A 27,803-nucleotide genomic window follows, 5' to 3' on the forward strand; every position below is an offset into this window, starting at 1 on the left:
AGTGGGGAAAAAAGATGAAAGATCACTAATAGGAGAGTTTTATGGGATAAGTTTGGAAGAGACAGACACTATTTTTGCTCACATTTCATTATCCAGGTCATAATCCCAAGGTCACACCTAACTGCAAGTGAGACAGGGATGTCAGGTCTAGCTCTATGCCCAAGAAGAGGAAATGGGTTTTAGTGAGTATTTACAAGGCTCTGCCACAGTTAGTGTTGCTCCTGAGACACCAGACACCAGGGAATCCCTTTCCTTCCATTTTCCTGATTTCTCACTCCTGCTGCCTTGGGGAAATAGCAAGTTCTTATGGTTTATATTCTTCCTTCAGAGGAGAAACCGTCCTGTAACCTTCCACCCTGGGGACCTGGGATCCTCCAACCCTATAGGTGGCTGCTTTGTTTTTCCACCTTCTTAGAGGGTTCTGTGCACTATTGTGCTTCTCTCCTCCTAATTTACTTCACAGCAACATAGCGCAACAAGGTTTTGCTTGATAGGACAACTATCCTTGCCTTTAGAAGTTAGGAGTAAGAACTTCAGAGTAAGTAAGGTCTAGATTCAAACCATGGATTGGCTACTAATGGCCTTGAGTAAGTTACTTAACCTCTGAGTTTCAATTTCCTTACCATAACATGAGGATAATAATGCCTACCTTGATATGGATGAGATGGCTTGTATGGCATTTGGCACACAGTTTACTATTATTCACAGTAATTGCTATTTGCAAATAAATACTAACCCAAGTAGGTCATGCTGGGAGTTTGTTTCAGCCAACTGTGTGGGTGCAGAGTACATTGGTAGATTTATGAGAAGTATTTTTCATTTGAGTTCTCACTAGGCATCACGTACTGCAATGGTAAGGATAAGTAAGGCATATCTTCTGGCTTCTAGAACTCACAATCCTAACGGGCTGCTCTTGGCAAGATTGAGCTTATTTCTTGGCTACGCTTTCCACAGATGTAGTTCCTCCACCTGTGCCTGGAGTAGGCATTTTCTGTGCATATGGTGTACTGTTCTCGGGATTCCAGATTTATACCACCAACTGCTTACCTGGCATCTTCAATAATATCCCAAACTTAGCATGTTTGAAATGGAACTCGATCCCTCTTGCAACTTGTTCTTACTATCTTCCCTATCTTGAAAAAAGGTACCACCAATATCAACTCATAGTTCATGCCAAAACCTAGTTTTCACCACTTCTTCTTTGTCTCTTCACACTGACATCCAGTTTACTATCCAGACCATCTCTGTTCTACATCTAATTCATGTATCAAAACTACCCTGTTGTTTCATCTTACTTGCTATTATTCTTGTCCAAGAAACATTATTTCTTTCCTGGACTAGGGCAAGTATTTCTTACTGGACATCCTTGAAGTTGTTATCTCCCCTCAGCAACTGGGGTGATATTTTAAAGATTTAAATAAGATCGTGTGACTCCCATATGACTTAGGCACTGCTTTTCTCTGGCCTCATCCATCATTGCTCCCCTCACTCACTGTCACCAGCCACTCTGTTCTTCTTGCTTGTTCCTACCTCCTCCTGTCCCTTCTGCCAGAATTATTCTTCCTTCAGAACATGTGGCTAAATCTGTCTCTAAATGCCTCAGCCTAATGTGATGTTCTTGGAGGGGCCTTTCCTGACTTTTTTATATCTCAAGTAAATTAGTCATCATCCCACATCCCCATAATAATAACTCAATTGACTTACTTGTTTTATTTCCTTGTGAGCACTGAAATAATCTAATTTAACTATCTGCCCTCCCTATAGAATGTCAGCTTCCTGAGGTCAGAGATATTTCTGCATCCCTGCATCATAGCACTTGAGAGTGGTGGTGGTGGTGATTGTGGCGGTAGTCATACTAGTGGTGGAGGACACAGAGGTGGTGGTGGACATGGAGATGGTGGTGATGGTGATAGTTGGTGATAGTGATGGTGGTTGGTAATTGTTAGTAGTGGCAGAGGTAGATGTAGAGATGGCAATGGTGATAGTGAAGTGAAGGTGAAGATACAGGTGGCTGTTAGTTTTTATTGATGTTGGTGATGATAGTGGAAGTGGATGTGGGGGAATTGGTGGGTGGTGATGGTGGTGGAGGTAAGAGTAGTAGAGGTGAGTGGTGGTTGGTGGTGGGTTGGTCATATTGGTGGTGATGATGGTCATGAAGATCATCGTGGTGGTGGTGGATATAAAAGTTGGTAAGAAGCACTCTTCAGATAGAAGGAACATTGTTGTAAAGACTCTAAAGTCAGTGACCTTGTAAGTCTTGTTAAAAATTTTTATCTGTTTTTTATTAAAAGAAAGCAATGCTAACTACATTTGTCATGACTGCCTCTATTTTCACTAATGCCTTTTGACAATCTGTAAAGTGTCTTTCTGACTCTGGGCCAGTGGTTTGTACTAATCCTCATACTTTTTTCACTCCATAGTTCCTCTCCCAATGGCCTGTCAGAGAGATTCATTAGCTGACCTCATGTTCCTAGTGGATGAGTCTGTTGGCACCAGACAAGATTTAAGGAACTTGCAGAATTTCCTGAGGAACATTACTGCCTCCATGGATATGAGGTACAACTGCACACGCCTTGGACTTATGAGTTATAGTGATGGAGCCAAGACGATTTCCCTTCTAAATTCAAGCACAAGCCAGTATGAATTTCAGGAGCAAATCCAGAAGCTTTCTTTCCAGGCTGGGAAATCCCATGCTGGGGCTGCCATTGAGAAGATGAGGCTAGAAGCCTTCTCAGAGTCAAGTGGCAGCAGAAGGGCACAAGGAGTGCCTCAGATCGCAGTCTTGGTCACTCACAGACCATCAACTGATGAGGTGCGTGATGCCGCACTACAACTTCGGCTGCAGGATGTGACTGTGTTTGCCATGAACATCCAAGGGGCTAATGACACCCAGTTAGAAGAAATAGTGTCTTACCCTCCGAGACAAATGGTTTCCATGCTCAAGTCCTATGCAGACTTAGAAGCTTACAGTAATAACTTCCAGAAAAAGCTTCAGAATGAAATTTGGTCTCAAATTTCTGTTCGTGCTGGGCAAATGGACCTTGACAGAACTGGTATGTTTAAAAAAATACTTTTCTTATTATAAAAGTAATTATGAATAATTATGTTTTGCCCTTCTTTTTGGATATTATCATCCTTGCACCTATATCTTTACACACAACCATGAGTATTTTTGCACTTTTTAATCTTTTCTATTATTTTTATCTTCCATCATTCTAGTGAAGATATCCTATTTAAGATGCCCTGTGAATCTGCTGTAGTTTTAATAAGCTCTTTTCAAAGATACATGCCAAGAGATACTTGACATGACTTTGTGTTTACCTAATTCTGAGAAAACTGCTGTCTTCACACATTTCCTTTGCAGATAAAATGTTTCTGAACAATTGGACCTGGAATTTGGCAGCACTCACATGGAAAAGAATTGTAATCTTCCAATGATATTAAAGGCTAATTTTAAACCCAGACCCATCAATTGAAGGTTTAAGGATGCATCCTGGGCCAGCCCTGGATTTCCTGTGGTGCATATACATTACACACAGCAGCAAGAAATAAGTCCTCTGTTACCTCCCGAGTGACATGTGGTGCAGTTCCTCAGAGTGGCAGCCACATTGGTCTAGTACCAACTATTAGGGCATAGGAGGGATATATACTGGGGTCTCTCTTAAAGAATTTGCAATGAGGTGACAAAAATGATTATTTTCATTATAGAAATTCTAAATGGGAAGTCATGGGACCAAGGCTAGGGGCAAGACCCACCCAAGGGGGATGGATAGCTGTTCTTCAGGAGGCCTCAGTAGGTGGTGGCTTCTTATTAATTCAGTGGCTCTCAAAAAATTGGTACCTGACTTAGGTTGGGTTCCTCAGAAGTAGATGCCAGAGAAGGATTCATGTGAAATTGAGATATTAGAAAATATACCCAGGGAAAACTAGAGATTGGTAGGAAGGTGAGGGTTGGGACCAGGAAGGGAAGGATGATAAGCCAAGTCCTATGGAGGTTCAATTACACAGGGCCATTCTAGAGACAGTGTAGGCTAAACCTTAGAATTGTCCCGGTCAGGGACAGTATAGCTTGAGAATTTATATTCTAGCACATGATAGAATGTAAATTTCCAGGCGCTTCCTCAAGGCCTAGGCAAAGAGCGTTCCAGCACCCTGAGTGTAGCCCACCCACAAATAGACATAGGTGCGAGCCCTCGGAGTGAGAGCACTGGGAGCCAGCATATACAGAAATGGTAAAGGGTTTGAGGGGGGTACAGGCTAAGCACCAACAGCATCTGCTGTAAACTTATCAGAGTTTCCTGGGGAGTTTATTACTAATTCATTGGCCCAGCCCCCCTACCCCCACCAAAACCTAATGAATCAGTCTCAGAGTACAGTCTAGGCACTTGCACTTTAGTAAGCTTCCCTATGAACTCCTGTTAGCAATGTTTGAGAACCTCTACCTTAGTGAGTTTGCCATGGTCTAGAGTGTGATGGCCAGCTTTGTAGTTTCAGAATGGTCAAACACAGAGAACCAATTTACATGGACTTAGTCATGGTATCTGCATCTGTCACAGAGTAGGTACCCAGTCTGAAAAGTCAGATTTCATTAAATCAAGGAGGGAATCACATTAATCAAACCAAGAGACTGATATATGGGAAAAGACTGACAATTATATTTATGATAAGAACTACCAGTACCCAGGCCTGGACCTTCACGTCCTCTGAGAAGTACATTATCTCCCTATAGGCATACCTACTGAGAAGCTAAATTGAAATCAAGAGATTGCTGGAGGTTGCAGAATCAGAGCAATGGAATAAGTTTTATGATTAAAATGTTTAGTAGCATTCAAGCAGGTAGATGACTCTATATTAAAGTCAAAATATCTATCTATCTCTCCAGATAGATAGATAGATAGATAGTGAATTTATCTATAAATTCTATCTATCTAAATTTATCTATCTATAAAACTGTACAAGTGAGACCTTTGGGCCAGGAAACACATTCTTCTTCTTCAGCATTGTCCAATTGAACATTTTGTGGTGATGGCAATGTTTCATATTTACAATGTTGGATAGGATAGTCACTACCTACATGGGGCTGTTAATCACTTGGAATGTGTAGCTAGAGAAACTAAAGAGCTGATTTTTGAATTTTATTTAATTTTAAGTAGTTTAAGTTTACCTTTTAATAGCAATGTGTGACTGGTGACTAGTATATTAGTACAGCTCCAGGTAGGTTGAATGGGCATTGCCTTAGTTATCCACTGTGACTTACATTTTTTTCTCTCCTTCATTGCTGACCACCACTGTCTTTTTTCTGAAAAACACCCGATTCTTCTTCATTAGGTATATAAATCAATCCATTCTGGTGGCTATTACGTTTTGCTGGCTGGGGATTAATCCTGTCTTTTGCAGATAACTACTTATCTTTGCCCTAATATTTTATGTATTGATTTCATAGTTAAATTCTCAGGTCCAAACTTCCAGTATTTCTGATTTCTTAAGGACCAAGTCTCAAAAAAAAAAAAAAAAAAAAAAAAAAGACCAAGTCTCCATAGCCTGAAGTAGTGCCAAGAGTTACAAATTGCCAAAAAGCTATCAAGAAAGAAAATATCACACAATGACTGAATTATCTTGTATTTTAAAGATTTTTTCACATATTCAACCAGATAATTGCACAAAAAAACTTAAATGTTAAAAGTATGTTCTTTCTCCTACCCAAATTCAGTGAGTCATTGATAGAGTTGTAAATAGACAATTAATAAAGTTAAAGCATGCTTTCAGAGACTCTATTCAACAAAGTAGGGGACATTGAGAGCTCTTTTTTTAAAAAAAATTTTTGTTGAAATCTTGTGATGTACCAGGTGTACTGGGTAGAAACAGAGAAGTAGGCAGTTTCTGCTCTCACAGGGCTGACACTTTGTGGCAGGATGTAGTCTGTGCTCATGAACAAATGAATAAGATAACTTCAAAAAGTATGGGTATAATAGAGAAAATAAGGTAATAGGAAAGGCAATGATTGAGTGCTTTGACTAGAGGGGAAGAGAGGGCCTTTTTGAAGAACTGGCATTTGAGTTGGCATATCCATGATGAGATAAGAAGGAACCAACTATGTGAATATTTAAGGGGCAGACTATTCCAGGAAGAGAGAAGGGTAATTGCAAAAGCCCTGTGGTACTTTCAAAGTACAGAAAGCAGCCTAGTGTGACTGGAGCACAGTAAGATGAAGAATTACTGGGATCCCTGGGTGGCGCAGCGGTTTGGCGCCTGCCTTTGGCCCAGGGCGTGATCCTGGAGACCCGGGATCGACTCCCACGTCGGGCTCCCGGTGCATGGAGCCTGCTTCTCCCTCTGCCTATGTCTCTGCCTCTCTTTCTCTCTCTGTGTGACTATCATAAATAAATAAAAAAATTTTTAAAAATCTCTCTCCTTTAAAAAAAAAAGATTAAAAAAAAAAAGATGAAGAATTACTGAAAATAGGGTCCAAGAGGAGAGCAAGGGGAAAGTTCAGTCCAATTTTTAAATTTTGGATTCTGAATGCAATGATAAACCACATAAGTAAAAAAAATAATTTGGTCTGGTTCTAGTTTTACATATGATGTTGTAGTTGCTCTGGGAAAAAGAAGTTATCAAAGAAGTAAGGGCAGTAGGTCATCTCCTCCATTCCATTTCTCAAGAAGTGATAAGCCATAAACTGTCTGAGAAGTCATGTGTCAATACAAGAAAAACAATTTAACTTACAGCCTGGAGACTTGGGAAACTGGTTCTTCCTTTTAATTAACTGGCTGTGTGACCTTAGACAAAGCACTGTGCACTACTCTGTTTCAATTCCCCCATCATGTTATTATGAATTTCAATAGAGAAAATGAGCGTGGACAGATTTGATGAAGCAAACCGACTCGGTGCAAATGATGAAGAGTTCTCATTCTCTAGAACCTTCATGGCCTCGTATTCCTCTACCCTCTTGCAAAGTTCTCTCCAGATTCTAATTAACAAAAAATGCATTTTCCACTTTTTCTATTACAGGCTGTATAGATACAAAAGAAGCTGATATCTATTTCCTCATTGATGGCTCAACCAGCATAAATACAGAAGGGTTTGAGCAAATCAAGCAATTTATGTTGGCGGTGACAGGAATGTTCAGCATTGGCTCAGACAAAGTCCAAGCTGGAGCTGTGCAGTATTCAGATAAAATAAGAGTGGAATTTTATATCAATGCCAGTTCTAATGATATGGACTTAAGAAAGGCTATTTTGAACATTGAGCAACTCCAAGGAAATACTCATACTGGGAAAGCCCTGGATTTCATGCTGTCAATAATAAAGAAGGATAGGAAGCATAGGATAAGCGAGATTCCCTGTCACCTCATTGTGCTGACTGATGGGAAATCCCAAGATGAAGTGCTGAAGCCTGCTGAGAGATTAAGGGATGAACAAATCACCATTCATGCAGTTGGCATTGGGGAGGCTGATAAAATACAACTCCAACAAATTGCTGGGGAAGAAGAAAGGGTTAACTTTGGGCAGAACTTCGATTCTTTAAGAAACATTAAAAATGAAGTTGTTCACAGAATCTGCACTGAAAAAGGTAAGCAAACCAAAAAGGCTTTATTCTCCATACTTCATTAAACTTCAGGCAGACTAATAGCTGGGCTGAGACAAGAAGTGATGTGACCAGTTGTTAACACTTTGTTAACTTTCTCTATCCACCAGAGGGGGATTCAGGCCCTTACTTTATTTATTTTCCCCCAAATACCCTTTTATTTCATCAGCAAACATCTCAAGAGTATAGCCTGAAGATAAGACTTATTTTTTAAAAACCCACAATACAATTGATCTACCCAAATATATTAACAGTAATTTTTTACATTAAGAAATATTACTGGGATGCCTGGGTGGCTCAGTGGTTGAGCGTCTGCCTTTGGTTCAGGGCGTGATCCCGGGGTCCTGGAATCGAGTCCCACATCGGGCTCCCTGCATGGAGCCTGCTTCTCCCTCTGCCTGTGTCTCTTCCTCTCTCTCTCTCTTTGTCTCTCATGAATAGGTAAATTTTTTAAAAAAGAGAAATATTACCATGGTTTTTCCCCCACTCAGTTTCCCTCTTTTCCTTATGGTCCCTTTCACTTTTTCTTATATTCCACATATGAGTGAAACCATGTGATAATTGTCTTTCTCTGATTAACTTATTTCACTCCACATAATACCCTCCAGTCCATTCATGTCACAGTAAATGGTAGGTATTTATCCTATCTGATGGCTGAGTAACATTCCATTGTGTGTATATATATATATATACACATATTGTATATATATATGTATATATATACAATATACATATATATGTACAATATACATATATATGTATATATATGATATATATATATATAATCACATATTGTTTGTCCATTCATCTGTCAAAAGACATCGTAGCTCCTTCCACAGTTTCGCTATTGTGAACATCGCTGCTATGAACATTGGAGTGCAGGCGTCCCATCGTTTCACTACATCTGTATCTTTGAAGTAAATACCAGTAGTATAATTGCTGGGTCATTGGGTAGCTCTATTTTTAACTTCTTGAGGAACCTTCACACTGTTTTCCAGAGTCAACTCCTTACTTTAAACCAACTGGCAAGATGGGAAAATCCCTTGGTAGACAGATAACCATGAGGGCATGTTGAAAATCTAAAGTAGGAAGGTTGCTAGGAATATTGTGTCCTTGACAATGCCCACTGGTGGGGCATGTAAGAAACTCTATTCTGTGTGTTTGCATGTATGTGTGTATATGTGTATGCACACGCATTAATTGAAGCAGATGAGCTCAGCAGAAAGAAAATGGGCTCTGAGTATTCAATTCACTTTCCTACTTGACCTTCAAACTTCTGCATCTATAAAGCAAGGATAATGCCTACATCACAGAGTCCTTATAAGTTTAGCATAATAAACATCACCCATCCTTTCTCTATTATGAATGCATACATATATATCTGCACATATAACAATTACTTATTTTTATTTGTGACAAAAACACATATTTGCATTTTTGTTCCAACTAAAAATCACGTAACAAAAATTAGAAAGAACAATTTGCAAACTCCTGTACCTGATTGTGATTTCTCTTATTAGTAACAGTCACTTACTAATTGAAGATGATTTGTGTTGATTGCTAGTATTAGCACATGAAAATTTTGGGTGCTGAGAGAATTGTTAACTTATTGGTTAAGATAAAGGATGCTGGAGTCAATGTTCAAATCCCAGCTTAATTAGCTGTGGACCTTGAATAGAATATTTACTGTTTACCTGTCTTGAGCCCTGTGTGCAGGCCTATAGTGAAGCTTAAAAGTGATAATGCATGTGAAACACTTAAAATAATGCATGTGGGCACATAGTAACCGCTACATAAAAATGATCTGTTGTAGAAGTTGGCTAAGGTGGTCACTAATGAGAAAAATAAAATAATTTTCACTTATTTTAACTTAAAAATGTAGAAGTTTGGGGATTTTTGGAGTCACTAAAATCAAAAGAAAAACAGATAAGCAAATAAGTGGAGCTCACAGCAAAATCCTAAGTCACAATATTGTTCATTGTTCTCTCTGTTACAGACAGTAATAGAGTTGGGTCTTTAGAATGTTCTAGAAAGAGTACAAGAGTAGAAGTTCCCTAATGTTTCCTGTGGTTGGTGCAAAGAAAAGTAAAAGGGTTCCAGGAAACATAAAGTAGATTGCATCTCAGTCCTTTCAAAGGAGACAATCCTGAGCCAATGTGAGGAGGTGTAGCACATGTCTTGTTGCAGTGCAGGTGCATGAACACTGGCATCCCTGAAAGAGGAGACAGGCCACAGACAAGGGCAATGAAATAAGTCATAAGATGGCGAGCAGAGGCAGGAAAACTAAGGAACCAAAGCCTGAGGACCTAGAAAAACACTGACATGTAAAAGTGCCCCAATTTTTTAAAAAGATTTTATTTATTTATTCATGAGAGACACACAGAGAGAGAGGCAGAGACACAGGCAGAGGGAGAAGCAGGCTCCATGCAGGGAGCCCGACGTGGGACTCCATCCCAGGTCTCCAGGATCACACCCTGGGCTGTAGGCGGCACTAAACCACTGCGCCACCGGGGCTGCCCAGTACCCCAATTTTTAATATCGATTAACAGTGTTTATCAAAGCACTTTAATTACTCAAGAAAATAGTGCTATATAAAGATTGCTTAGAATTTTGTGTTTCTACATTATATATAAAACCCTAGAATATAAATCCTATGAGTGTAGGAAATTGATTGTTTTCTCTGATTCCTTTTTTGATCATCAGTGCATCTTTTAACACATAACCTGATACTTGGCATTTCATACGCCTCACGAATCATGAAGGAATTAGTTATGGATAAATGAATGATGCACGCATAAGTGAATATACACTTCACAAGTTGCATTTTCTCTGTAAAACTAATTGAATAACAATTCAGTGGATTTCTGACTCAGAGTGGTAGTCAGCAGGCCTCTACTATACCAGCAGATAAAATTTTCAAATGCCAGATTTGCCAGATTTTTCAAACAGCAGATGCTTGAGTTAATTTTTGATATTTTCTGACTAATGCATTTGTTTCTGTGTTACCGCTTCTCTATATTCTGAAAATCGTGTCAACCCGATTCATTTCCTGTCTTTCTGACAACATGCAGGATGTGAAGACATGAAGGCCGACATCATGTTTCTGGTGGACAGTTCTGGCAGCATAGGACATGACAATTTTGGAAAAATGAAAACCTTCATGAAAAACCTATTAGCGAAGATTCAGATTGGTCCAGACAGCACTCAGATTGGTGTCGTTCAGTTCAGTGATATAAATCAGGAAGAATTCCAGCTTAATAAATATTTTACGCAAAATGAGACTTCTGATGCAATAGACAGGATGTCTCTCATCAACAGAGGCACTTTGACTGGAAGTGCACTAACCTTTGTAGGTCAATACTTCACCCCCACCAAGGGGGCCCGGACTAAGGTCAAAAAGTTTCTTATCCTCATCACGGATGGAGAAGCCCAAGATCCTGTGAGAGACCCTGCTAAAGCTCTTCGGGACAAAGGTGTGGTCATCTTCTCTGTGGGGGTGTACGGTGCCAACAGGACACAGCTGGAGGAGATCAGTGGGGATAGCAGCCTGGTCTTCCAAGTTGAGAACTTTGATGATCTAAAGACAGTAGAAAGCAAACTCGTTTTTCGTGTATGTGCTCTCCATGGTGAGTGACACTGTCATCCTTCAGGACTCCGGAATGTGAGCTCTTGGCCTTACAGGGTGAAGAGTGGGTTGTACCATGGGCTTGGACTCTATCTGGACTTTGGTATTAAGTTTTGGTCTTGTCTATCTGGTATTAAAACACCTGTGAGCTCTAGGGATATTCCAGTTTAACAATTTTGTCAGCCAGTTTGGCAACAAAGTAGTCCGGCTCTGGAGACATCCAATCTATTCCAACAAGTTCTCAGAATTTTCTGATGAGCTACTAAGTCTTTACTATCTGCATACCTAGATTTTTCATAGCCAATGTTTAATCCCAAATGGTTCCCCAGATTTTTTTCTTGCCTACCTGTAATCATTGTCAAGTAGTAAATAGCCAGAAATACAAATTTATCTTCCTCTTAGTTAATTCAAATCCAATATCCTAAACATACTCTCAAAAAAATCCTCTTTATTTTAAAGATGTGGTGTGTATTTTAATTCCTTCACATTATTTTTCTTCACCTCCATCAGTGAGGTATTTTACATTTGTCTGTTCATGTATCTATCCCTTTGGAAAATTTTAATTTGTTACTTTTTAAAAATGATTGCTTGGGATCATCATTTTTATCTCACACAAAATGTAGTGCTTTTCAAATTGTGTTGAGGAAATCTTCAGTTTGAGTCCATCAACTTTAATGGCCCTTGAATGAGAATTTGCTATAAATCCACATGTAAGACTAAAAGCACCTGTGCTTTTAAATCTACCACATGTCATTACCTGTGTTTTGGATACAACTGAGAGAACACACTGAAGTACTGATAAATTTGTTTTATGTTGTTCCCCTTGCAACATAGAGACCTTTCTTGGACTGTATCATTCAGAATTATGTGTGATAAATTTTTACAAAATTAACAAAATATCTTAGTGTAAGCTCTGAGTTTTAGACAGTGGCACTGCAATTTCTCTCATAACAGCTTAGTTAAAATGGCAATGATTCTCAAACTCTTGGTAATATTGAGACATTCTAAGATAGGCTGGCCTTAAGGCCACATCCCTACCTTTGAAATCCATGGAGCTCTTCCTGGTATTTCTTCATTTTGATAAGTGTAATGTTTGTGGAGGCCTTGTATATCACCTAAGGTGAAATTTCAGCTGATTCACACATCCGATTGACTCATAAACATCAAGTCATGTCATTGCTTCAGGTTTCTGGAGATATAGTCTAGGATCTGGCATCTTAGACTTGAGAATTTGAGACCTCGTTGCCAGAAATAAGGATTGGAGTTACCATGCACAGATAGAAAGTGGAGAAAGTGAAACACTGGAAGGCATGTGCTTTAGTTAGGGAAGAGAAAGAGGGGAGAGAAACCTCACACTTTGGAGACCTATCCAGAATGATCACTTGACTTCCAATGTGGAGGAGAGTTTGAGGCTGAGGGGAGGTGATAGGGCCTTAGCTGTCCCCCTCCTTGGGGGCTTGCTGGGTTCTAATTTAGGAGGTCAGGGAAGGAATACAAATGAATGCAGAGAGGCATGGTGCACATGGGAACGTTTGCCTACCAGAAGCTGAAAAGACAGCTGGAATGAGAGGTAGTAGGATAAAAATCCCAGTTAATATAGTGAACCTCTGAGTTCTTTAAGACAGCAGACCAACTTGACAAATACCAGTCATATCTCACTATTATAGTGATATTGAACTACCTTCTAATGTTTCCTTTTGATTAAAAGCCTGACTAGCAAAATGCATCATGTGTCTTAATGAGATGTAGCAGAACAGAGTGATGTGCCTTAAGAACATTGCAGAGTCATTGTTGAGTACAACACCTGGAGAATCATGATCTGGGCAAGTTGTACATGACTGAGCCTCAGTTTCTTACTGTGGAAAATGGCAACAGCTACCTCTAACAAGTGAGATGCAGTGTCTGGCACATAGTAGGTTCAAGGCAAATGTTAGTTTGCTCCCCCTTCTCAGTTGTCTGTGTAGAATATGCTGCAGAAAGATCATGATGCCTGCTTTCTTCTTCTTTCAGATTGTAAAAATATTAAAGTGTTGGACATTGTGTTTGTGCTGGATCATTCAGGCAGCATAGGCACACAAGAACAAGAAAGCATGATGAACCTAACTATCCATTTGGTGAAGAAAGCAGATGTTGACAGCGACCGAGTTCGGGTTGGAGCTCTCAAATACTCGGACTATCCTGAGGTTCTTTTCTACCTTAGTGGAAATAAATCTGCAGTCATTGAGCATCTGAGGAGGCGCAGGTACACTAGCGGGCATACCTATACTGCCAGGGCTCTTGAGCACGCAAACATAATGTTCACAGAGGAATATGGCAGCCGCATCCAGCAAAATGTGAAGCGGATGCTGATCATCATCACCGATGGGGTGTCCCATGATCGAGATAACCTCAGTGACACAGCATCGAAATTAAGAAACAAAGGCATCAATATCTACGCAGTGGGTGTAGGACAGGCCAACCAACTTGAACTTGAGACTATGGCAGGGAATAAAAGCAATACTTTCCATGTAGATAATTTCAGTAACCTGAAAGACATTTACCTGCCTCTACAAGAAAAAATGTGTACCAATGCACATGAGCGTAAGTTGTGATTTTTAAGTTTCTGTGGGGGTAGCAACAGAAGGTTAAGCAAAAAATAAATTAAGTCTTGGTTTCCAATTACCTGGACGTCATGGGCTGAACATTGCTCTGCTCTGCCTATGTTTTCTTATCTCTTGCTCAATCAGGATCTGAAAGTTCCCTTCCCACCACAGTATGCACTGAAGAGCCTATGGAAGATTTCAGAAACATTCTTTGAATTCTTGCCACTATGTTGCTTTTTTTTTTTTTTTTTTTTTTTTATCTGGCCTAAAGGAATTCTACCTAGCATCATATTCACCTTATCCATATTACCCATTTCAGGGCCACTTGTGCCATTCCATTAATGATTTTAATGTGATCACTGAGCACCAGTTGCAGGCCAGACTCAGGTGGAGAATTGCATGGTTTGACAGACTTTTCTCTTCAAAGATCCAGGACTGTCTAATTGGAATTATAGATGTTCTCTAGGGCCATGGGAAGTTCAAGTAGACTAATGTGTTCTTCTGGATAAGGACCACCAATACAGATGGAAGAAGAGAGGAGGTCAATATGGAGTAATGGAGGTTGGCAGTTAGGAACAGAGAGGGAAGGGACCTAAGCTGATACCATGAGATACCACTGGGGTAGGATAGACTGGAAGCATCACACTTGAGGAAAGTGTAAGAGTTGCCACCTGAGCTCAAAGTGAGCAATGAATTCATCTTCTTGGTTTCAGATATTGGATGGTGGTTTTATCTTTTAAAAAAAAAATTGTGACTTTTCCCCATGTCTGTAGGACCTTCTCACTTCTACCCATTCTAGCCTGTCCCTGGACCCCCACTCTGAAATTTGATCTCCTTGCCTCTTTCCAGTCTATTCTGAACACTGAGTGATCTTCCTAACACACACTGGACTATGTCACTGCTCTGCTTACAGTTTACAATTTCTGAACTCCTGAGTTCCATCTAACCTTGCCCACATCTCCAACCTCATCTGCTGCCCCTCCTTACTTCACAATATCTCCTGTCAATCTGAAATACTTCTGCATTTTTGTATGCAGCATTCTATCCATCATGAACATGCCAGCCCATTTTCCCTCACTACGTCAAAATTGTCTGTCATTTTTCTGCCTGTGCCAATTTCCTGACCCAATACCCGACAGTTATCCCAGGTGTGTCTCCCCTCTCCTGCACCTTCTATTTCTCCTGGTGGTAGCACTGAACACATATTTGCTATTTCCTTATCTGTATCTGTCACAAGACTGTGACCTCCTTGGACAGGCACGGCCTCTTTTTTATCATAGGGTCCCCACCAAATCTAGTACATCACAAGGACTACAGTCTTTTCCTACAAAGGTAGAGTCTATTTTATTATCATCTCCCATGCCTACCTTTTGGAGGCAGACACTGAGGCAGAGTCTAGGATACAAGGTGTTTATTAGGGATCCATACCTGTGAAAGAAAGTGGGAAAGTAGGATAGGTGGAAGAAGTCACACAGTGATGCATGCTTGACAAAGCTCCAAACCTTGCAAAGAGCTTTGGAGCATGTATTGCCCATCAGTGCTGTCGACAGTAGACTAAAATGACTGGGTGGTTATATGCCCTTCCTACTTAGTCCCCAGACGTGGGCCGCCCCGAGAAGGGCATCAGCTTTTTTTTTTTTTTTTTTTTTTTTTGCATTGGCTTTTGCAAGACATCTCCCTGCAGTAAGGTTGACCCTGAAGGAGCTGACAGCCAGAGGCCCCCCATTGACCACACTCCCACAGCCGGGCAGCAAATCCTTCCTCAAAGGTCTATCTGAACAGCCCATCATAGTGTGACAATGGGCATTCTTTTGTCTCAAATGCCTTTAGTAACCACTTTAGTGATGCCCCTGTTCCAGCCATTGCATTTGATTGGAACTGAGTGTAGAAGATTATCCCTGGGTTATGAGGCTTTTCACTTTGGATTTCAGGGAGATGACCCCTTGCCCTGTTTTACTAGCCATTAACACTTATCCCATTACATTTTAATATTTGGATTATGATATTTTAAAAAGCTGAAGTAGAAAAAAAGTACTGGATTTAAAGATAAAAAGAATGAGGCGGTTGAGGTACCCACGGTGGCACAGCAATTGTGTATTCTTAGTCAAGTTTCTTAACCTCTGAACTCCACTTCTGTATCTATAAAATTAGTTAATTCCTTATAACATGGTCATGAATATTAGCAGCAATTGTATGCCAAAAACATTTTTTAAAATGATAATTCTCAACACAAATGTAAAGTGGTAGCATTAATAGAAACAGGAATACTAGCCGTAGAATAAGAGTACCATTACCTTGACTTGGGTGAACCTTCCAATTTGGGTGTGTCGAAGGGATTTCTAGCCCTTGCAATTTACCTTTTAATGACCATGTTCAATCTATTCAAACTTCCTTCTTTAAGCAACTTTCAGTGTCTTTTCAAATGAATCACACAAAATTAAAATTTGAAACCAAGCTTATTATCTTTCTCCTTCCCATCATTTTTCCTTCTTGAAGGCCAATTGGTGATTCTCTCCTCTGCTAACTTATCTCAATTTGCTACTAAGGTGGGAATTTAGTAAAGCAGTTTAAGTACTCAAGGAAAGACAAAATTTAGAATAATTCATGAGGAAAATAATTGTCTCATTTTTTCCAATTGCAGCGTGTGACATTCAAGAAGCTGATGTGATTTTCTTTTGTGATGGCTCTGACATGGTATCCAATTCCGAGTTTGCTACCATGACAACTTTCGTGTCAGACTTAATTGATAATTTTAACATTCAGAATCAGAGAATAAAAATTGGGTTGGCTCAATTTGGGAGTCGCTTCCAAAAAATTATCGAGTTGAAAAACTCTCTGACTATACAGGAATTGAAGACTCAAATTCAAACGATCACCAAGAGCAAAGGGTTTCCACGAATCGATCTGGCCCTTAAAGAAGTGAAAGCTATGTTTGATTCATCTTCTGGTGGGAGAAGAAATGCTGGTGTCCCTCAAACTTTGGTTGTTCTCACATCCGGGGATCCCTACTATGATGTGGCGAATGAAGTGAAGATCTTGAGAAACCTCGGAATTTGTGTCCTGGTTTGGGGCATAGGAAATGTTCATAAGGAGCAATTTCTGCCGATAACAGGCAATTCTGAAAAAATAATCACTCTCCATAACTTTAATAAATTAAACAATGTGGATGTGAAAAAAAGAATGGTCCGTGAAATCTGCCAGAGCTGTGGGAAAACGAGTACGTACTCCCCTTGCTCTTGTTTTTAATTGAATCGTCACCTTCCTGGGGCTTCATTTCCCAAGGTGTTCCCGGGACTAGTTCTAGCTGAACATATTTTTCAAATAGTGTGCAATGAGAATAGACCTTTCCTCTGTTTCCAGGAAGCTTGGGATCACTCAGCCTCCCTGAGAGATGAGGAAAAAGGTGCAGAGGCTGGAGCAGGCCCTGGGTTGTGTTCTCTGCTCCCCTCACTGCAAGCCTCTGTTTGTGCCCCTCTTAGCACCGAAAGTCAGTCTCCTATTTCTTCCCTTTGGACTTGTGGAAGTCCTAGAACAATGCCTTGCATCCAGTGGGAAGTAGGTAAAACAGACCTGTGCTGGTTGACAGCTTTACTATTTTAACTTTGTTAAACCATCTTGTAAGGGATTTGGTGTTCTTGTGTGTGTCTCTGTGTGTATGTCCACATGAGCCTATGTGTGTGCATGTTTTCTTCTTCTTTTAATGATAGCCTTTGTATAATCATATAATGATTTGAATTGTCCTTAGTGATTATTTAATTCTCAGAGGTCACATACACAAATGGCTGCAAAGGCCAAGAGGGCAATGTAAATGAGTCAAGAGGGCAGGGAGGGAAGGAAATGAATGAACAGCAATGACCCATCTAATGGGGAGGTCACTGTTCACTCCAGCTGAGAGTCACCATGTAGGACTCAGGTTCCGTACATTTGGGCTGGGAGTTGGGAGGATAGCACCTCAGGAAGCAGCAAATGTAACATTTTGTGAAATTTGTACAACATGCAGAAATTGCTCTGCTTGCTTCTGTTTCTAGGGTTACAACTGAAGCCACTTCGTTCACAAAATGGGTTGGCCTTTCCAAGCTCTCCAAGCTTTCCATTCTCTATGCCCCATTTGGGGTGCTCCTCTGGAAGCAGATTACAGTGGTGGAAAGGGCCCTGGCACTGAAATCCGAAAGCCAAAGTTCTTTCTCTGGTTCAGTGGCAGCAACCTGCATGAATCACCATTTCCTCATATGTAAAATGAGCAACTGGGCAGGGTCCGAAGTGACCAAATGGCCACTTGCAGCTAAATTGTGTTTGTCCTGTGCAGTGTTGACAACTTGCTGAAATTAGTTGACAGCTTTTACAAACTGAAGATTTCACATGAAAAGTGGGGATTTTAGGGTTCCCTTGGAAAAATAAGGCAATCTGACAACCCTGGGCCCCTTTTCCCACATGGCTACTCTCAGCTGGTATTGAGCCTTGAACAGATGGGCCACTGTTCTCCATTTACTATCTTTGCTCCCTGCCCATCTAACTCATTTACATCATCCTCCCGGCTTTTGTAGCCCTTTGAGTTTGTGACCTCTGAATTAAACAATCTCTACCGACATTTCAAATACCATTAAAAAAAGAAATGGACTGTGTGTTTGCACACACACATACAGCCAGCCTTTGAAAATGAGGCTAAACCATGATTGGAACTGCAAATACCTAAAGGAACTTGAAATATTTAAAAGAGGAGAGAGGAAATACCTGTGTCAGTCAAACAGCCAATATCTTCCTTCTGTAGAGACCCTCCAGCCCTGGGTCATGCCATGACTGCTCTCCTGCTCTTCCTTGCTTCTGTCTACTCATTAATCTGGCCTCATTTCCCTTGGTCTCCAGATTGCTTTATGGACATAGTGGTCGGGTTTGACATTTCCACTCACTTGCCGGGGCAGCCGTTGTTCCATGACCACCCCCGGCTGAGATCTTACCTCCCAGACATCTTAGAGGACATCACTTCCATCAGGAGGGTAAGCTGCGGGGCAGGCACAGAGGTACAGGTGAATGTGGCCTTCAAGGTGAACAATGACCAAGAATTCCCTGCCAAGTTCCAAATCTACCAGAGAGCAATGTTTGACAGCCTGCTGCAAGTCACCGTTGATGGGCCAACTCATCTGAATGCACAGTTCTTGCTGTCACTGTGGGATACATTTGAGGCTAAATCCAAATCCCAAGGACAGGTATGTCACTTTCAATCTCCTATCACCATGTTCTTTCATTTGTTCCTTCCTCCCCAGATATATATATTTCATTTTCACATCATCCCATTCTCTGCTTTCCTCTTCCTCTAGGTGCTACTCATCTTTTCAGATGGTCTTGGGGGTGAAAGTGAGATAATGCTTGAAAATCAATCAGACAGGCTCAGAAAAGCAGGTAATGAGTTGCAAATTTAAGTGGTGAAACATAGAACATGCTGAATGAGCCCCTTCTTACTCAGGTGCTGTATATCTTGGGATCTGTCTGGCCACTGGTAGCAGATGCTGTTGGTGCCTCCCTGAATCCCCTTGCCCAGCCTGCATGCTCATCCCCCAAATGTTGCAAATGCCATGGCCAAGTGCTTACACCTGTGACCTTCTACATGTGTCCTTGACTGACCTGAATAATTACCTTGGAGTGGGGGTGGGTTGTATCATATCTCACCTGGAAGTGGAAGAGGGACAATTGATATAGGAATAAAAATTCTAGCACCCTTGCCTCAAGTGGGTCAACTCTGACACAGTTTACACTCCAGAGACCTACCGAGGTGAAGTCTTTACTGAGACACATCCTTGCTTACAACTTCCCCTCCCTTTCTGCCACCTCTCTCTCCCTCCATAAACCATATACACACAATTTCCTCTCTTTGATTCTGCTTCCAGGGCTCCTTCCTGACTGAGGACACTCCATACTGTTTCTGATTATCCATGTGAAAGACAGCCACATGTATACTTCTTAGTATACAACCTCTCTCCATGTCATAGTTTCAGACTGTGCTGGAACCTAAATGCACAAGTTGAGAGTCTTATGCAGTGACATGAAGGTCCACTGATTGTCAGATGGGATACATTGTTTGAGACTTCCTGGGTTTAGACCCACATGTACTTCTGGGGTTTAGCTCCAGCAACCTCCCTAGAGACCACAAAATTTCCTGTTTGATTGCTGCGTTGTGTCACCCTCCTTTGCCACTGTTCCCACATCATGTTCCTTGTACAGCCTCTGGCACTTTACAGGGTCTGGCTCCCACTCCCCACTGTAACCTTCCCTCATTTCCCACACTCAGCGTCCCAGGCACACAGAGCTATCCCCTTCTTCCTGTAGTGCACCTCACGCCTCAGTCCCCCAGTCCCAGCATATACTTTTTCTTCTGCCTAGAGCAATTCCCATCTCCAGCTCCTCCCCAGTTCCTCTCCATCTTCTGTCTCTGGTTCTCTGCCTTGACCAGCTTCCATTCATCCTTCAGGATCAGCTTAGACATCAGGTCTTCACAGAAACCTTCCATGACTTTCTAAGGCTAAGTTAGGAGCTTCTCCTCTAGGCTTTCAGAGCACCCTGCCATTCCCTCTCAGGATATTTACCACTTCTCAGAACAACCATCTGATTCCTGTCCACCTTTTCCATTGACTGTACTTCTGTGAAGGGACGGGTCTTATTCATCTTGTGTCCTTGGTACAATGATTGATACATAATTAGCTCCTCATAAGCAAAGATTTGTTTAATGAAGGAATAGAGAGTAAATGGACTAATGAATGAATTAATGAGTGAGTGGATGAATGAATAAATGGAGTCCTGGCTATGGCTACCCTGGGTTTTCCTCAGGCTTTCAGGACCTGCACCCCAGGAGTATTTGGCCATGGAGATGACTTTGAGAACTATTATTAATTTACATTCAGAAAAACTGCAAATATCAATAATGCCCTTTCCTAGAAATTCCTTTCAAGTGCCCAAGAATTGCATCAAAACTTGGTGGTGAGGCATTAAACATAGTTTTCTGTTAGTATTTGTACACAGTTGCCCTGGAATACTTTTTCCTGGGGGTTTTCCTGCTGAAGCCTGAACAAGCAGACAAGGCTGTTGGGTTCTTCATATATCAAAGGTCTTGCTTCTTCTTATGTTTCCTTTTCCCCTTTATGATTCTGCAAACACCATTCACTGAGTAGCAATATGATGGGCTTTTCTTCTTTGGTTTTGAATCTGTTACATTTCCTGACTAGGACTTGATGCTCTGCTGGTGGTGTCCCTAAACACGACTGCCCATGATGAGTTTTCCAGCTTTGAATTTGGAAAGGGATTTGATTACAGGACTCACTTGACCATTGGCATGAGAGAGCTGGGCAAGAAGCTATCACAGTACCTGGTGAGTTGTAGAGCAGAAATGCAGCTAAAAGGCCATCAGAATGAAATTGGAATTTTGATCATTATTTCCATAGACTGCCTTGCTTGCCCCACTAAATGAAGTGCATGATCTTTAGCAGATGAAAAAGTGTGAAAGACCAGAGCAGGGTATTTTTGTTTTTGTGTATCCTTCCCTCCTTTATCATCCTACCAAATGAATGCATGGGAAACTGAAAAAAACAACCATCCCCTAGTCAAATAGAAAAGCTCCCAGCGGATTTACCCCAAAGATACAGATGCAGTGAAATGCCGGGACACCTGCACCCCAATGTTTATAGCAGCAATGTCCACAATAGTCAAATGTGGAAGGAGCCTCAGTGTCCATCGAAAGATGAATGGATAAAGAAGATGTGGTCTATGTATACAATGGAATATTACTCAGCCATTAGAAACAACAAATACCCACCATTTTCTTCGACGTGGATGGAACTGGAGGGTATTATGCCGAGTGAAAAAAGTCAATCGGAGAAGGACAAACATTATATGGTCTCATTCATTTGGGGAATATAAAAAATAGTGACAGGGAATAAAGGGGAAAGGAGAAAAATGAGTGGGAAATATCAGAAAGGGAGACAGAACATGAGAGACTCCTAACTCTGGGAAATGAACTAGGGGTGGTGGAAAGGGAGGTGGGTGGGGGGTGGGGGTGACTGGGTGACGGGCACTGAGGGGGGCACTTGATGGGATGAGCACTGGGTGTTATTCTATATGTTGGCAGATTGAACACCAATAAAAAATAAATTTATAAAAAAAATTTATACAGTAAAAAAAAAAAAAAGGAAAAGAAAAAAGAAAATCTCCCAGCAGATGATGCTGCAGAAATCCCCAGAAAACAGGAGTCTGTTAGTGAAGAGTCAACCATTCTTGCGCAAACTTGGCCTATGATTAACTGTGTGGCAGGTGCCCTTTTTATAGAGAGGTCATTTCCTGGGAGAGGGTAGACTGTATCCCAATTGCTAGTCCCTGGCTTCAGTAGTGAGTCAAAAAGCACCTCTGATTCTCTGCAGCCCCTCCTTCAAGGACAGAGGATGGTCTTGTAGGTGGTGCATTATGATCTGTACAAAAACAGTTCTCATGCCATGAAGTTCCTGACAATTGTTGCTCACTCAAGTTTGCTTTTTCCAGGGAAACATTGCAGAGAAGACTTGCTGCTGCACATTTTGCAAGTGTTCAGGGGCTCCAGGTCTTTATGGGTCCCGAGGACTACGAGCCATGAAGGTGCCATTCAGTTGTGAAACTATTTTACCCAATGTTCCTTGATTTGGGTATGGGACTTAGGCCACAAGGTGGACTCTGCAGCCTTTACTCAATGCTAGTGTGATTGCTTTGGACATTTATTTCATGTGACTTCTGTGGTGTAGGAGCCAGTTCAGAAGGGCTCACTTTTGATACTGCTCTTAAGAATAACTCCCATTTTTCTTACCTATCCTTTGTGATGTTGCTCCTTGGCTTTGCAATTTATACTTTCACACCTGCTTTAAACAGTTTGAAGGGTGCAGGCGGTATTAGAAATAATGGAGAAGATTGTACTTCATCAGCAATGAGTGAAATTGAACTGCAAAAAAAGCAAAGCATTGTAGATTAATAGCCCTTTAAAAAATGAATTCTAGAAGTCCAATTACACAATTATATAATAATTTTATTACACAAATAAATAAATGTCAGTGTCTTCATTAATGGAATACTCTAAGATGATGAAGATGAATGAGCTACAGATACATATGACAACATGAATAAGTTTACAAACACAGTAATGGCCAAAAAATAAAAAGCAAAATGCAGAAGATACATACAATATGATTCCACTTATAAAAAGTTTGAAAGCAGGCAAAACTAATCTGTCATATCTAGGGATGAATAATTCAGTAGTGAAGTATTAAAAAAGGCAAAAATGTATTGTCATGAAAGCCAGGGGTGTGCTCCCTGGGGTGGGGGTGGGGGGAGTGTTTCAGCATTGGGATGGAGGCTGCGTCTGGGGCTAGTGATGTCCTGCCTGGCTGGTGGTTCCGTGGATGTTCACTTTACAATAATTAAGCTGTGCCTTTATATTTTATTTACTTTTATGCACTTTTTAAAAGAGTTTTAGACATCATAATAAAAGGAGTATTTTTTTAAGAGAGCAAATATAATACTTGCTCATGAGTCCCACATTGTCCATCCTTGTGGGTATGTGATCTGGCCTGTTTACTGAGTTTGATGCTTTGTTCAGCAGTTTCCTCTCTCATCGCTTTGCTTTGGTCAGTTTCAGAGTTACAATCCAAGAGTACAGCCCCCAGGTGTACTGAGCAGACAGTCAGGACCCATGTTACATGGTGAGGAAAGCAAACCTCTGATTAAATCTTTAGCACAAATAAGCCACGAGGCAGTTAAACCACACTGGGCAGAGGGAGAGATGATCACAATTTACATATAAGTAATCTCGTTATTGAGAGAAGTGCTTCTTCTTCCCTGAGCTCTCAGAAAAGTAAAAGGAAATAAAATTATCTTTTTGGAAATGTGATGGATTTGCCTTCTAGAAGAGTTGTGGTGACAACAGTTGCCTACCCACAGCCCCTTAGGCATGGGACTGGCCTGGATGCCCTGAGCTGCAAAGTGGGCTCCATAGGTCAGATTCCTGTAGGAGTCAGAGGTTGTCAGACTCTCCCCAGACCTATAGCCACCCCTGCAGACACTGTGACCAAGTTGAAGAGAGGGGCATGTCTACAATGGCTCATGATTTCACAAGTTCAAATAGAAGGAAGCTGCCTAAAATGTATTTTCTCTCTTTCCGCCAGGGTTCTCCGGGCTTGAAAGGTACCAGAGGACACCGGGGAGAAGATGGAGACCCCGTAAGTTTTTCTGATCCTCCCTTACCACCCCCCACTCCCCAACCCCCCGCCCCACGCACCAAACAGAAGCAATGATTTCCTTTTGCATGGACAGCTTTATCCTCCCACAGAAAGGGTTATGTTTATATGGAGGTTTTGGGTGGCTTTGCAGGACTGGGTTGCTCTCTACCACCCCCCTTTTTGTCTGGATTATGAGCACTCACCAAATCTACTTTTGAGGGGAGGAGGGAGCAGGCTTACATACATGTTGCCTGGCATGTTTTTATCAGTGGGGCATGCTCCTGTCTCCCCTATACAGGGTGAAGTAGGGCTCTCTGTGAGGGGCTGTCTTGGGATCCAGAGCTCAGTGCTTAGTACATGGAAAGGCGCAGCTTCATGGTTCCATGAAACACAGAGGTCTTCTCATCTCAATCTTTGACCCTAAAACCAGAACTCTCACTTGGTTCATCAATCAAATTATGAGAATAGATTTGAAGGAATTGAAACACTTGAGTGGGATGAGGAAAATTCAGGAAGCATCCAGCCTGCATCTCCATCCCCTTAGAATCAAGCTAGCTCTTCGCCTGGGCAGGTATGATTAAAAGCACAGGCTCTCGAGTCAGCCAAGGGCTGACCTAGACAAGAAACCTTAGTAAGACACTTAACTTCTTGACCCTCAGTCTTCTGATCCATAAACCGATATATTCCTCTAAGACTCTAGTGCTGATCTGCTTTACAAAATGACCACTATGGGGAATACTCACCCACTCACCATGGGTCTGTAGAGGGGTCTTAGAGCTCACCCAGGCAGCATGGAGGGCTTCAAGTGTGGGTATCTGGCCATGAGCACGCATCTGGCGGACAGTCCAGTCAACGGGAAGCCATGATGTATTGGTACCTCTCAGTGACCTATGGCCACAAGGGAGGCCTCCTGCTTTCCCGGGAATAATCTTCAGAATAAAGAAAGCAAAGCAAGAGGAAGGAAAAATCCCTTTCCCCCTCAGTTACCAGGAAGGAAAGAATCAAGCCCATTGCTAAATAATTATTTATCCAAACAACAAACCATCAGCACCCACTTTGCTTCCAGATCTGATTGTACCAGGCACAAGGGACATAATTGGGTAGAGAGAGAGAGTTGGGGGTTCCTGCCCTCAAGGAGGACCATATTGCTTTTCTCTTGAAATTCATTTTATTCTAGCATTTACCTGTGTTTAAATATTTCCTGGGAGAAAAAGGATTGATGGGAGGTGTACACATCATTGACCTTGAGCGCTCTTCTCCCAGTGGCTGGTCTGATTTGGGGGCTTTTTCACCTGGTGGTCCTTTCCATGATCACTAGCACTTCCTATCTTCGAGTTCTTATAGCAGTAGCCCAGCCCATCAACTGCTTCTACTCAGCTCCAGTCCCCTGGGACCAGCTTGCTTCAGTACCATCAGCACTAATGACTTTTCCAGGGCAGCACTGGCTCCCTGGGCACAACGTCAGCGCCAACATGTATTACTGGAGTGTTTGAAAGGTGGCTGGCAGGTGAAGCGACTTCCAAACCTTTGGCTGTGCTGATGAGGACCGGGAAGCACCTGGGCTCATCCTGCACTCCTGTGTCATCTTGGGTCTGTAAGGAAGCCCCGAAGGGCAACAGGGAAGATGTTAGCATAGAGGGGAAAACCAGAGTTAAAGGAAAGCATTTGGGGAAGGATTTGCTTTGTGTGAAGCCCAGAGTGCTCCTGTGCTCTAGCTTTACTCTTAAAAAATAAACTGCTGGTGACTTCTGGCAAAAGAGTCACTTTGGATATCTGTCTGGGTGCCTTTTTTTAGGGAAGACGAGGAGATATTGGACCCACAGGAGATAGCGGGACTGCAGGATGTCCAGGAGAGCAGGGTCAAAAGGTAAGTCTCTGCTAGAAATGTGATTTTTAATTCCCTACAACATGATCTGCTTTTCTCCTCCTTCCTGTCCTTCCTCCTTCCCTCCCTCCTTTTCTCTCTTCCATCCCCAGCCTCCCTTTGTCTTTCTCCAATTACATGTCAGTGTCTTCTCCTGCGGACTAATTCTGCTTCTTAGACATCTCAATGAGTTTGGAGCATTCATTCAATCCCACCTATCACTTCTTTGTGGTTGGAGAGCCAGAAGCACCTCTTTAGGGAGGCAGCTGCTTCCTGCTCCAACACTCCGTGAGTCTACCTGCTGTCTGTCTTTGATGTGTCAGTGAGAGACATTTGATCTTTTACAGGGAGCCAAAGGATTTTCTGGAAGTAAGGTACTGTAGTGTCTTCTCAGTCCAATTTGATTTCCTGATGGAATTAGTTTCCCAGTAAGCGTGTGGCAGAGACCTCCTCTGACCTGACTGCACTCCTTATTGTCCCTCAGGGAGAACATGGAGAGGATGGGATTGATGGACTGGATGGGGAAGAGGTAAGCCATCTTTAAGGCACTATAACATGGTCACGAGGTTGATGTACTTCTCTTTAAATGGGAATTTTGTTTTCCTTGACTTCTTTTAGGGCATTCATGGATTTCCTGGGGCAAAGGGAGAAAAAGGTGATCCAGGATCTCAGGTAACACTTTCAGTATATCAAAGAAGGAGAATTTGGTAAAGAGACAGTCTTAACTGCTGTAAGCCAGTGCTCAGTACGGAAAACAGTGACAGCTGACTTGACCACACGAAGAAGTCCTGTTACTACTGAATAGATGCCACATTCTCACTTGGGAATTTTCAAGAATTCCAGTGAGAGGGAGTCAAGGCATGCAAGGTTCTTCCATGGGCATGTTCCTCAGAAGTCTGAAAGTGAATGTTTTGCTTCCATGTTCTCTTTATTGCATCAGAGGGGGAAAACATAAAAAGCAAAAGAAAAATATAAAATTATTTTGGTGACTTTGGTGTAGCAAATGACAGTGAAACATTTTTTACCTTAAATTCATTTCAATACTTATTAATATGTACCTACTTGGCTCCAAGCAACTATGCTTTTATGTTCTGATCCGTTTATTTATTCAATATATTTTAATGCCTGGCATGTGCCAACCACTGAGTTATGTACTGAAGATTGAGAAATGAACCACACTGTCCTTGTCCTCAAGGATCCCCAGACATAGAAAGACAGACATATTAATGACAGCTAATGATAGTGCAGTACATGATTGAAGCCATGTTGTAGGCAACTACATGAGAGCCCAGAGAAGGGTACCTAACTCAGCAAGGTGGAGAGGGAGTTCAGGAAGTCTTCCTAGAAGAAGCAATCCCTAAGCTGAAGATGATGGGCATTAGCAAGCATGGAAGAAAGGCATTCCAGACAGAGGGAACAGCATAAACAAAGATGTGGAGATTTGAGGGCACTGCAAGTTGAGCGTTAGAGTACAGGTAGAGGGATGTGAGATTCTAGAGGTGGGGGGAAGAGATCGGGAGGGCAATGATGTGCCGTGTGGGGGAGTTAGGCTTTTGATTATTAGGCAATCATGAGCCTTTGAAAGATTCTAAGTATGGAGAGCAAAACTGAATTTTTGCATGTTAGAAATATTACTTGACAGTGGTATGGAGGATGTGTCAGAGATGACACAATTGCAAGGCAAAGATGAGAGGATTTGGAATAATCAAGGTGAGAAGTGATGAAGCCTTCAAGTAAAGCAACATCAGTGAGAACAGAGACAAGACATACTAAGGACATAGCAGGCCTGGGCTGGAATGAGCAGCAAGAGTGCAGGATTTAAGTAAGTACTCATTCTCAGAGTCATGCAAAGTGTGAGTGTCTCCCTAAATTTCGCACCTTAGGTTACTTGCTTCTCTTACCCTGGTTCTGGCTCTGGGACATAA

General features: G+C 41.6%; 1 protein-coding gene and 1 long non-coding RNA gene across 13 annotated transcripts in view; one reads left to right on the top strand and one right to left on the bottom strand.

The window, feature by feature from the left end:
- Nucleotides 1-27,803, top strand: part of COL6A5 (collagen type VI alpha 5 chain) — a 129,523-nt gene that overhangs the window by 44,569 nt on the left and 57,151 nt on the right. For all 7 annotated transcript variants that reach the window (XM_038570812.1, XM_038570813.1, XM_038570814.1 and 4 more), the window contains exons 4-17: nt 2,421-3,053; nt 7,009-7,569; nt 10,656-11,210; nt 13,220-13,789; nt 16,433-17,008; nt 18,655-18,995; nt 19,107-19,188; nt 21,006-21,148; nt 22,312-22,404; nt 23,961-24,014; nt 25,810-25,881; nt 26,226-26,252; nt 26,363-26,407; nt 26,497-26,550. In XM_038570812.1, the coding sequence (XP_038426740.1) occupies nt 2,421-3,053; nt 7,009-7,569; nt 10,656-11,210; nt 13,220-13,789; nt 16,433-17,008; nt 18,655-18,995; nt 19,107-19,188; nt 21,006-21,148; nt 22,312-22,404; nt 23,961-24,014; nt 25,810-25,881; nt 26,226-26,252; nt 26,363-26,407; nt 26,497-26,550 (3,806 nt within the window). The remainder of the gene's footprint in view (nt 1-2,420; nt 3,054-7,008; nt 7,570-10,655; nt 11,211-13,219; nt 13,790-16,432; nt 17,009-18,654; nt 18,996-19,106; nt 19,189-21,005; nt 21,149-22,311; nt 22,405-23,960; nt 24,015-25,809; nt 25,882-26,225; nt 26,253-26,362; nt 26,408-26,496; nt 26,551-27,803) is intronic.
- Nucleotides 1-27,803, bottom strand: part of LOC111091930 — a 32,732-nt gene that overhangs the window by 1,272 nt on the left and 3,657 nt on the right. For 2 of the 6 annotated variants that reach the window (XR_005377018.1, XR_005377014.1), the window contains exons 2-8: nt 25,199-26,804; nt 24,758-24,943; nt 22,610-22,741; nt 18,747-18,790; nt 18,523-18,658; nt 15,159-15,219; nt 13,872-13,977 (exon numbers count right to left, since the gene is read on the bottom strand). This is a non-coding gene — a long non-coding RNA (uncharacterized LOC111091930). Of the gene's footprint in view, nt 1-37; nt 846-13,871; nt 13,978-15,158; nt 15,220-18,522; nt 18,659-18,746; nt 18,791-22,609; nt 22,742-24,757; nt 24,944-25,198; nt 26,805-27,803 lie in introns of those variants that run through there. The other 4 variants (XR_005377017.1, XR_005377015.1, XR_005377019.1 and 1 more) reach the window with 4 other exon arrangements.

Source organism: Canis lupus, chromosome 23 (assembly GCF_011100685.1).
Source record: "Canis lupus familiaris isolate Mischka breed German Shepherd chromosome 23, alternate assembly UU_Cfam_GSD_1.0, whole genome shotgun sequence".
Classification (NCBI taxonomy): domain Eukaryota; kingdom Metazoa; phylum Chordata; class Mammalia; order Carnivora; family Canidae; genus Canis; species Canis lupus.